Here is an 11,968-nt window from a genome sequence, read left to right on the forward strand (position 1 = left end):
TCAACCTGGGCATATGCCCTGACTGGGAATTGAACTGTGACCTGGTTCATATATCTATGCTCAACCACTGAGCTTCACTGGCTGGGCTAGCCAATCCTTTCTTGATGGAAGTTCAAGTTGCTTGTTATTTTAAGTAAACCATGTCTAGTCAAACAACACAACTTGAGCCATGCACAGGTTCTTGCCAAACCGTCCATTAGTGCTGTGACTCAGGACAGAAAACTTGTTTTTTCTTTAGTTATTAGACTCAGCTATTCCCATGTGTGGGGGCAGGTAATTGACTTGTCAGACGCGTGGAAAGGACCCCTGTCCCCACTGCCCAGCCCTTCCACTATGGCTCTTTCCAGAAAGGAGGCTGTGGGCAGTGGGGCAGCCATATCGAGAGTCCTATGTGGTAGAGTGGGACAAGGCCCGCAAAGCCTGCTGGTCTATAGCTCCAGCTTTTTGTCAACCCCAGTATGATGGAAACACAAGTAGGAGGATGTTGCTAAGTTGATTGGGTGGCATTAACTGTAAGTGATGTACCCCAGCAGTCTCAGTGGTATTAAATGCTAGGTCTGATGGTCCCAGCTCACTCACCAAAGCAGCCAGGAATATGGGTGCTCTAGGCAGATGGACCCGGTGGAGCCGAGGGGAGTGACTGCCTGTCACTGAGGAGCAATCTGGTCTGCCCAGACGAACCTCTGTTTTCCAGTGGTGGCCAGTGAACTCCCAGGGAGACCTATGACGGGGTCCACCCTTCTCATTCCACAGACAGGGAAATGGACCTATCACGGTTGCAGTTCAGAGAGTTATCACATGAGTCTAGTAGCTGGTCCTGGATCTTTCCACTACGCTCCCAGCATTAGGGTGGTGTTTGCATATCTCCTCTGCCTTGTCATTTGGCATGCTGTGTCTGCCTGTTGGTGATTCTGTTTTAGTTTTTAATAAAACCCTGTGCCTTTTGGTTGGTGCTCTTATTCTTCAAGGGTCCCACTAGCCTCTAGCAGACACCTCAGCCAACCCAGAGAGCAGGTGGTGTGTGCACAGGGATGAGGGAGAAAGGGCTAGAACGTGGGGCTTGTGTTCATTTCCTCTCAGAGGCTCAAACAGCCGTTTATGGAGCAGAAAACAGGCCGGCAACGGGAGGCAGGGGCCAGGACTCAGCAAATCCTGCCCGTGCTGAGGGAGCAGGTGGTGTTACTGCGAATGATAGGAGGCACCTGAGGCCGGACGAGTGGTTGTAGCCCGGGCCCAAGCTGGTCCCAGCACAGCGAGAGAGACCCCTTGCCCTGCCTCCCTCTGGGCAGCCAGAGCTCCGCACTGGGCCCTGGGCAGCACAGCCCGCCCCCCACGCTGATGTCATGGCACCCAGGCCTCCAGGCCCCTGGGACTCCGCCTCCTGGGGGAAGGCTCTGGAGAGGGGAGGAGAGGGCAGCAGTGCGGCTGGACAGCCGACCTGGGCAGGAAAGGGAGGGAGAGGCTGAGAGGGAGAGGGAGTCACATAGTGAAAAACCGAAAGGCCCAGAGAGGCCCCTAGAGCAAGTTCTGGAGCAAGACAGAGGAAGAGGGGACGTGTCTACAGATTGTGCCAGACCTTTGACCCCAGCTTCCCGAGAGCCCTCCGTGCGGGTGGCAGCTGGGAGCCAGGTAAGCATGGGCTGCCCCTGTCCTGGGCATCGGGAGGAGGGTTTGCTGGACTTCGGAGGGTGTCCTGGGCTTGGGCCACCTGGAGCCCCTGTGACCACAGCCATTTGCTCCCGGTCTGGGCCTCCTGTCACCTTTGGGGGCCCAGCCACAACAGCCATCGAATGAAACTGCCGAGCCTGGCGAGATGGAGGCTTGGACCCTGGGATGGGAAGAGCCAGGGGCATGGTGCTCATTGAATTGTACCTGACCCGGGCTGGGGCAGGGAGCAGCCGTGCTGGGGGTGGGGGAGAGAGAGAGAGAGAGAGAGAGAGAGAGAGAGAGAGAGAGAGAGAGAGAGAGAGATGTGTTCCTGTCTCTGTCTCCTTTGGCCTTTCTGCTACACTTTATCTCTTTCTTTCTCTCTCTCCTCAGCTAAGTCCCTTCCTCTGAGCTTCAGAGTTCCCATCTGTAAAATGGGACCATGACGCCACCAGCCAGGGTTGCTGTGAGGATGAAGTAACCCAGGGACGGCATAGAAATAGTTCTGTGTTCCCTGCTCTCAATCTGCAAAGCAATTACCTTGAACATGGACTAGTTCATTTTTTTAGAAAAAAAAAGTTGATCTTACAGTTTTTTCCTTGTGGGTGGCCCTTAACTTCTATGCCCTCATCCAAGGCCCCGAGTCTTAATGAAAACCCTGGTTCTGCCCCAGCTCTTGGGGCTCCTGCTGGCTCGGGGTGCTAGCATGCAGCCAGGCTTCCTCTTCAGACTCACCCCCGTGGCGGCTGCCTGGTGGCCTTGCTGAATTCCCTTCCCTGACAGACACCCAGGCCTAGTGCCTGTCTCCGGGAGGACTGTGTGCCCGCCGTGTCCCAGAGCTCCAGGCAGGGGTCAGGGCTCGGGTGTCAGGAGTGTCATGGGCAGAGGATCAAATGCCCCAGTGCCTCTGAATGGGCCTTGTGAAAAATTGATGCTCATCCTGGGGGCAGGTGGGGGGCTGGAGGGCCGCGTGCCAGGGCTGTGGGCTGGGGCTGCCTTGAATCACCGCACTCAGTCCCACAAGTCCTTCCTGAGTCCTCTCGGGGCCTGGCCCTCTGCTGTGTGAGGAGATGGCTGAACCCATGCCCTGCCCTGGATCAACTCTCTGACTTTGGGGTCAGAGGTAGGGACAGACCCAACCGGATAACATAATACATATAATCAGGGATGGATAGAGGGAAATAGGACTCTCCGCAGCCTGGGGGTGGTCAGGGAAGGCTTCCCAGAGGAGGTGACATCTGAACTGAGCATAGGAATTTACTAGTCGAATTCCAGGTGGAGAAGCCAGTGTATGCCAAGGCCAGGAGATATGAAAAGGGCTGGTGCATTTCAGGACTAGTGAGTGCTGAGGACGGTCCCTGTGCAGGGCCGGGGAAGGAAGAAAACTGATGACTGAGACATCAGCAGGAGCCACATGGTGCTGGGCCTTAAAAGCCAGACTGGGGTCATGGAGCCTCCATCCTGATGGCAGTGGGTGCTCTGGAGGGATTTAGGCAGCTCAGCCCCTGACCCTCCCCTTGGGCCAGGCTGCCCCTGTCACTCACACTCCTGGGGCAGCCCTCAGCTGGGCGACCTGAGACCAAGTCCTCATCCTGGACTTGCCCTGTCCAGCTGTGTGAACTTAGGCAAGTCTTGGTCCCTCTCTGGGCCCCTTTGCCCATATGTCCAGGTGAGGGGTGCAGACTTGCTACCTCCTAGGAGCCTTTTGAAATCTCTGAATAACAGCAGCTGCTCTGGACAATAGAGCTGTGGTGGTGGCTGAGGCTCAGGTCACACAGCCTGGGCTGCAACGAGAGGGAGAGAGCCAGGGAGGGTTCCCCAGAGGCAGGAGCGGCTGTGGCGTTGGGAGGAGCCCTGGTGACCCCTGCCAGGTGCAAGGCTGACATGGCTGGCTGCTCAGAAGTTTGACATGATCTCTCCCTGCAGAACTGTGTCTGGCCAGCTGGGCAGCAGGAGCGTCTGACAAAGGACAATGGTGATTCTTCAGCAGGTGAGTGCTCTCTGCACCCATTGGCCTTCATCCTTCTGTGCCAGGAATAACCCTGTTGGGTGGCTCATCTTACCCCATCCCATATCCTCTCGTGCATATGCTTAACGGCGGCACTCCCTTCCCAATCCTTGCTTTCAGAAAACTCCTATCTATGCTTCAAAACCCAGCTGTGAAACTTACCCTGCCTGTCGGGCCCAGTCTAGAATTACTCCCTCTGATTTGTCTTTTGGGACTTTCCTTTCTCACTGGGTAGAAGTTATTTATTTACATGCATCTCTGAATCGCCAGACATTCCAGGCAGTGGAACAGCATGTGCAAAGGTCCAATATGGGAAAGCCCTTGGGGGAAGGGAAGAGGAACTTAGCATGTTTACGGATGCCAGACTAGGAAGGACCCTGACCCTGATGGGGGCCGTGAGTTGAGGATGCCATGGCCGGAGCTGGAGCCCCCGCGGGTAATATGGGGAAGAAGCAGAGTTGCTGTCTCCTCTCTGGCTGAGTTCTTCCGCCCTGCTTCCCTCCCAGGGCTCCAGTGGCCCCTGACCCCTAGCTCTTCCCGTGATCGGCCTGAGGCTCTAATGAGCTCCTGGTCTCCAGAGCCAGGAATGTGGGCCCTGAGCCAGGTGGGCCTGGCCCCAGGCCTTAGGGCTGCTGGCAGGGTATCCTCTGGGACCATCAGAGGCCAGCGGGCAGCCTGTTCTGAGGCTGTGTGCTTTTGTGCGGGCTTGTGGGCTGGGTGTGTGAGAAGCAGGCATCAGGGCAGAATCAGGAGAGACAGTCTTGTGTCCTGGGACTGAAGACCCACTCTGAAGCCCCTTGGTCCCCTGGCCCGAGAGTCTGTTCACAGGCCCATCAGGGACAGCCAGGGCCAATAAAAGAAGGGAAGTCACTGTCTCTGAGTGTTTGCGGTGTGCCAGGGCCCGTGCTACAGCTGGGGCTGGGCGGGTAGGGGCACGAGCAGCCCCCAGAGGGAGAGCTTGGGCCACCCACAGCCCTCCAAGGGTGTTTGCCCTCCGGGGGCCTCTGAGGCAGACCTCTGGCTGACTGTCCCCTCCGAGCACTGGCCCACCTCACCAACGCCGGCTTTGCCCACCCCTCACACAGCAAGACAGAAAGTATATTTCTGATACGTATTTGGTCCTAGAAATGGTCCCAACTCTGAGGAGCCAGCCAGTTACACAGCCAGTGCCACAGGCAGAGCCCACACACCCGGGCTCTGTCTTGGGCGGATTTCAGGCAGGTTCTTCAGCCTTCCTGAGCCTCAGTTTCCCCATCTGCAAAACAAGGACAAAACCCTCTTTTCTGGGACAGCTGTTGGGAAGATAACATGCCTGAGGGATTCAGTCAAAGCGCTGCTTCTTTCACCTGCCTCTGTGTCCCCTTTTCCTGGCTGACTCCCCTCAGCCCTCCCCGTGGTCATGACTCCCTTTGGGAGCCTTTCCCTGCTCTGCTCCTGGTAGTCCTGTCACTCCATCTTCTTCCCCTGCTCATGAGGTGAGGGTGGGAGAGGGGTCCTGCTCCCCACTGTCTCCTCAGCCCAGCCCGGGCCACTCACAGATGGAGCTCTGTGCTGAATGAATGTCACTACACCCTCATTTGGTCCGAGGGGATAGGGCAGACAATGGAACCTACTTTACAGGGATGTTGAGAGTGAAATGGCATAGTGCATACACACCGCTCCACCCGATGCCTGACCGCTCATGAAAGACTAGCTGCGTGACGACACTGCCAATAAAATCACGTTGGTAGTGTTCCTGTGTGTGAGGACCCTCCATCTTTTCTCTCTCACACTTTATTTAGGAAAAAAAATCTCAAGAAACCTCAAAGGAGACGATGCTTCTCTCCCAGGTGTAGAGTGTCCCCATGTGGAGACACTCCGCTGCAGAGATCCACACACCTTTCTGAACCCCACAGGGTACCAGGCACAGGAAACACTTTTATAATCCAAAACATGGAAGGTTCTTTTCATGGGTTGAGAGTTCTAATTTTTCAAAAGTAACACCCACATTGGTTCATAGGCACTCTCTACCCAGGATCTATTGTATTGCCATTGGGCTATGAGGTAGGGAGCTGCATGCTTATCACAGGTGAAGAGCCTGGTGTCCAGAGCAAGTAATTTAGACATAAGCTGTGCAGGTCCACACAGGCCAGGGAGCCATGACGGTGAGGGGCAGCTATGCAGGGCACAGGGAGGTGACATAGGAGCAGGCACAGGAAGGGGGTCAGACAGCCCCTGCTAGGTGGCATCTACAGAACATGGGCTCTTTCCTAGGGGCCCTGGGGCAGTCTGGGCAGACCTATTGTGTTGACAGCTTCAGGCGTCCAGTGGGGGTGCCTGGAGATTCCTATCGTGCCAAAAGCTACCTCCTCCAGCCAAGTTCTCACTCACCCACCCAGCAAAGTGGCACTAGGCCTCTTCTCTGTACCAGGCTGGGCATAAAGGATGCAGAGATAAACTGACTGCTCCCAGTCCTCGAGGAGTTACCAGACTAAAGTGGGAGAAGCACAGCAAGGATGCCTATGAGTGGAACTGTGATAGCAGGAGTCCCAGGGGGTGGAGTGGGTTGGGAGGGAGCCTGGGGGTGGGGGAGGCTTCTGCCCTGCCTGTGGTGGTGATGGGATGTCGGGGAAGGCTCTAAGGCTTTTGTGATAGTCCCTCACGTGCAGATAGGGGACTGAGGTGTCTGGAGGAGGGACTAATCCCAGGTAGCAAGGTCAGCTGGTGCTTGCAAGAACCCAGAGATCCGTGGTGCACATGACCCCTTCTTCAGGAACCTCAGTGAGGGCTGCTGTGCCTCAGTGGGATATGAGTTCTGGCTCCATGGTGGGGCCAGCATAGGGACTAGATGTACTTTGCTCACCATCCTGGGCAAAGGGGGTTTTGAAGATAAATTTGTGGGCTGTTGATAACAGTTGGATTGACCCATTTATTAAAATACAATGTCCTTTGTCTCTTGTAACACTTTTGACTTAAAATACATTTGGCCTGATACTAGCATAGCCATCCCAGCTCTTCTTTGGTTATTATTTGCATAGAATATATTTTTTCTATCCTTTCACTTTCAGCACATTTGTATCTTTGGATGGAAAGTGAGTCTCTTGTAGATAGTATATAAATGGATCTCATTTTTAAACCTATTCTGCTAACCTCAACCTTTTGAGAGTTTAATTCAGTGATGGCGAACCTATGATGCGTGTGTCAGAGGTGACACGTGAACTCATTGTTTTGGTTGATTTTTCTTTGTTAAATGGCATTTAAATATATAAAATAAATATCAAAAATATAAATCTTTGTTTTACTATTGCAAATATCAAAAAATTTCTATATGTGACACGGCACCAGAGTTAAGTTAGGGTTTTTCAAAATGCTGACACGCCGAGCTCAAAAGGTTCGCCATCACTGGTTTAATTCATTTCCATCTATTTCTGCCATTTTGCTGTTTTTAATAGGTCATATCATTTCCCCCTCAGTTCCTCTATTACTGCCTTATTTTGTGTTTAATTGATCTCTCCCACACCAGTGTACTGTTTTGATTCTCTTCTCATTTCTTCTTCTGTATATAGACACTTTTTTTAGTGGTTACCTTAGGTTTTGCAAATAATGTCTTACATTTATAACAATCTAGTGGGACTTAACACCAATTTAGCTTCAATGTATATAAAATCTTTGCTCCTATACAGCTCAGTCCCTCTCTTTGTATTGTTATTATCAGAAATTACATCTCTGTATACTGTGTGCCCACTAACACAGATTTGTAATTGTTGTTTTATGCATTTGTCTTCTAAATCCTATAGAAAAAAAATGGGGAAAAGACGATTGACAAACCAAAAATAACAATAATCTGGCTTATAATTGCCTATGTGGTTACTGTTACCAAGCTTCTTTATTTTTTGTGGCTTTGAATGACTGTCTAGTGCTCTTTAATTTTAGTTGACTACTTTTAGCATATCTTATAAGGCAAGTCAACAAATGTCAAACTCAGCTTCTGTTTGTCTGGAAATGTCTTAGTTTGTCTTTCATTTTTGAAGAATGATTTTGCCAGATACAGAATTCTTATTTGACAACTTACTAGTATTTTCCTTTCACTACTTTAAATATGTCACCCCACTGCCTTCTGGCTTTCATGGATTCTGATGAGAAATTGGCTATTAATCATATTGAAGACAAGCAACTTCACTCACTGCTTTTAAGATTCTCTCTCTGTCTTCACAGTTTAATTAAAATGAGTGTCAGTGTGGATCTTTTTAAGTTTATCCTACTTGGAATTTATTGAGCTTTTTGTATGTATAGATTCATATCTTTCATCAAGTTTGGGCAGTTTTGTGTCAGTATTTCTTCAAATATTCTTTCTGCCTCCCTCCCCCTCTCCCTTTGGGCTCCCATTTTGCATGTGTTGGTCCATTTGATGGTGTCCAAAAGGTTTCTTAGTCTCTGCTCATTTTCCTTAATTTTTTTTTCTATCTGCACCTCAGACTAGATAATCTCAATTAACCTATCTTTAAGTTTGCTGATGCTTCATTTTGCCTCTTTATATCTGCTGTTGAACCCCTCTAGTTATTGTACTTTTCAATTCCAGAATTTCTACTTGGTTCCTTTTTGCAATTTCTGTCTCTTTATTGACATCCTCTTTATGGTGAGATGTTGTTCTCCTTTCCTTCAATTCTTTGATCATATTTAAGACAGTTGATTAAAGTTTTTGCCTATTAAGTCCAAAGTCTGGGTGTCCTCAGCGAAAATTTCTATTAAGTTCCTTCCCCCCCCCCCGCCCCCGTGAATGGGGCATCCTTTCTCTGCATTCCTCTTAATTTTTTTGTTGTAAACTGGACGTTTTGAGTATCATAATGTGATAACTCTGGAAGTTAGAATCTCCCCAGGGTTTGTTGTTGCTGCCTGTGGTGAGCTGTAGTTTTGTTTAGTGAGTTTTCTAAACTATTTTTGTGAAGGCTGTATTCATTGTTGTGTGTGGCCACTACAGTCTCTAGCACCCCTGGAGCCGAAACAAAACAAATCAAACCTCCTGGTCTTTGCAGAGGGGCTCTCTGTGTGGGCTGGGGCATGCCTTCAATGCTCAGTCAACTCTGCCTTAGCCTTCACTGTCTGTCTGCGTAGAATGTGAAGCTCAGTTGAAGGTGAGCGCTTACCATCTTGATCTTTTTCTGAACACTGTCCAACCCTGGGCGTGTATGTGGTTTTTTAGATTCCTCAGTATATGCCAGAGTTTTTTAAAGCCTCTATTCCCTGAAGCAACCCACTCCCTGCTTTTCCTCCAGGCCTTCTAGAGTGGCTCCTGTTTGTTTTAACTTATTATTTTTGTCCCCAAGCAGCAGCGGGTAGTTCATTTGCCTTTGGATACTTTTGACCAGTGCCCTCTATAGCTGCTTGTCTGCCCTGAGGGAGTTGAAGTCAGAAAACAAAAGGCAAGCCCTTTGCATTATTCCTTCAGTGAACCCCTAGACAGGTTCAAATAACCACAATTATTCAATAACAAGGTCTGTTCTGCTCCCTCTGGCCCCAAGAACCCACACCAAGATTGCCAGCAAGGTGTAGGTAGGCGGGGGATGAGTAGGTTAAAACACCACACGGGTCTCCTGCTGGATTTCAGTCGCCTATCTCTTCATTAAGTGCTCATTTTGTTTCTGTAAACTTTTGAATATTTTCTAGAGTTTCAGTAAAGTTGATTCTGGTAGTTTTTGCCATGTCTTTTTGTTGTATCTATAAAGAGGTTCTTGGAGTTCCCTACTCTGCCATCTTCGCTGACACGACTTGTTGATGACAGTTGGCACAGTTACTTCCTGAAAGCTTTGTCCCAACTTAATATACATCCTTGCATAGGTCCTTGAACCTCCTCTGAACCTCAGTCTCCCCATCTGTAAAATGGGTGGCCAGGATTGGATTGGATGAGGGGAGAGGGGTGAGGGCAGCACCAGAGGTCTGTGTGAGGCACCAAGGGAGTACAGAAAGGAAGGTAGTGGGGAGGGGATGTGGGGACAAGGGGACACATGACTCTGCAGCCTTGGTGGCTTGGTGGGCGCAGGACGAGGATAGTGGGGTGAAGCATTCCTGGCAGAAAGCTCAGCATAAGCAAAGGTGGAAGGCCCTATCCTGGGTGATACGCCTGGAGCAGCAGTGATCTGGTGTGATGCCAGAGTGGGTCATGGGGGCATCAGACTTGCCTCTCAGACCTGGTACACAGGCCACCTGCAGGCAAGGGGCCTATTTCCAGGCTTCAGCTCAGGGTGACCTGGGTGCAGAGTATTGAGGGGCTGAGCAGTGGGTCTGGTCTGGTAGGTGCCAGGCTTTCAGCACTTTGCTGGGTCTCGTCTAGGGGGCCTCTCTCTAGTCCCCAGACCTGTTTTTACCACCTCTTCCTTCTTCCTTCTGCTTCTCTGTGCTTTGCTGTCACCCTCTTCTGATCACCCTACCCCTCATGTCTGCCTAAAAAAATCACAACATCCAGTTGCTACCCCTAACATGACTTGCTCAGTTAATAACCAACATTTATACAGCACATTTGTCTAGCGGGCACCAATCTGAGTGCGTTCGCACTCTCACCTGTTTAATCCTGCCATCCCACATACGAGGAAACAAAGGCACATAGAGGCTGAGGAGCTGGCTCAAGGCCACACAGCTGACAAGTCGCCTCGCCTGGATTGAACCTAAGCCGTCTGTCTCCAGCCTCTTAGTGGCTGTGCCATGCTGTCTCTCCAGGCTAATTCATCCCTTATCTGGTGGTGCCATTCTTATCTGCATCTGGCTCTGCCTACCCCCTCACCCCTGGGCTGGGAGCTCTGAGGGCAGGGGCCCCTCAGCTTTAGTCTGAGCCTAGTTGGTTACGTGGACAGATGGAAGGGTGCCTGAAAGCCCACCACCAGCAGCCCCCTGTGTCTGAGGGTCTGATTCCTGTTCCCATGGCCTCCCTAGGTGGGTACGTGTGGACCTGACTGTGAGAAGGAGCCTGCCTGAGAGCAGGGGCCCCGAGAGGGCTCAGGAAGTGGGTGGGGATCACGGCGGTCAGTCCGATTAGTGCTGGGTGGCAAAGCGCCGTGTTCCGGGGCTAGGACAGGGATTTGGGGTGGAAGGAAGCCTGGGTCCAGCGGGGCAGCTCTGAGCTCTGTGTGGGGCATCACTGTCTCCATCATATCTGTGGTGGGAGCAGTTGGGTTTCCAGAATTCCAAACAAGGTCAAGGGCCAAAAATGGGAACAAGAGGCTTTGAAGAGAGAAGAGAAAGGAGGAAAGAAGGGAGGAAGCTAGAGATAAGTAGGGAGAGGGGAGGAGGTGGGGGTGGATGGAGAGTCATAGGGCCTGGGCATTCCACACCCACTGGGTGGCACCATGGCCACTACCTCACAGCCCAGCATAGAACCCAGCCAGACACCCAGTCCTGTGTCGCTGCTAAGACACAGGAGCCCGGCTTGGTACCCACGGTGGGTGAGCTCTGAGCCACTAGGGGTTGCTTGCTGTACTCAGGAGCCGGGGGGGGACCCCTGCCCCAAGCCTCAGGGCCTCCTCTGCAGGCTGGAGATCAGGGGCTGGTGGCCTCAGAGGCTGGGTGAGGACCAGAGACGGACTCTTCAGGGACTTTCTCCAACGTCCCCCAGAGCCCCTGCCCCCAGCAGCCCCGGATTTCTATCTGCCCTCACTTCCCAGGGGCAGCCCGTGAGCTAGAAAGATCTTTGATACATTTTCCCTCTTAAAAAATATATTTTTATTGATTTCAGAGAGGAAGGGAGAGAGGGAGAGAGGGATAGAAACACCAACAGTGAGAGAGAATCATTGATCAGCTGCCTCCTGCACACCATCCAATGGGGATCGCGCCTGCAACCTGGGCATGTGCCCTGACTGGGAATCCAACCCTGACCGCCAGGTTCATAGGTCGACGCTCAACCACCGAGCAGGCCACTCCAGCCTCCCTTTAGTCTTAGAAATTCACGAAGTTCATGGTATTCTACTTCATAACAGCCCCGGGGTTCTTTTCGTAGCAAATATACCGATTTTCTCCAAAACTGCCGGCAAGGTGAGGTTCCAGGTGCCTCATGTGCGCTGAGGCCGGCAGCCCGGTGGCCACCTGCTGCGGTCCCTATGAAACTGGCTTCGAATCCCCGACGATTTGGGGGTGTTCGGGGTCCCGACAACAGAAGAGGGGGCCGGGTCGGCGCGGGCGCCCCCTCCCCGCTCCTGGCCCGCAGGCGTCACGTTTAGGGTTCCCCGAGGGCGGGCGGCGCGCACCGCATTAGGTGAATTAGGGACCTGAGCCGCCCAGCCGCCGGAGCCGCCAGACCCTTCGCGCTATGGAGCCCCCCGCCCGCCCCGAGGACCCCCCGGCCCCCGC

General features: G+C 52.0%; 1 protein-coding gene across 1 annotated transcript in view; it reads left to right on the forward strand.

Annotated features, from left to right (window-relative positions):
• The first annotated feature begins 1,421 nt into the window (after nt 1-1,421).
• MYO7A (myosin VIIA) overlaps nt 1,422-11,968 on the forward strand; it is a 104,896-nt gene continuing 94,349 nt past the window's right edge. The window contains exons 1-2 of the mRNA XM_015563974.1: nt 1,422-1,629; nt 3,574-3,637. Coding sequence (XP_015419460.1) covers nt 3,620-3,637 — 18 coding nt within the window. The 5' untranslated portion in view covers nt 1,422-1,629; nt 3,574-3,619. The remainder of the gene's footprint in view (nt 1,630-3,573; nt 3,638-11,968) is intronic.

This window comes from Myotis davidii, unplaced genomic scaffold, assembly GCF_000327345.1.
Source record: "Myotis davidii unplaced genomic scaffold, ASM32734v1 scaffold139, whole genome shotgun sequence".
NCBI lineage: Eukaryota > Metazoa > Chordata > Mammalia > Chiroptera > Vespertilionidae > Myotis > Myotis davidii.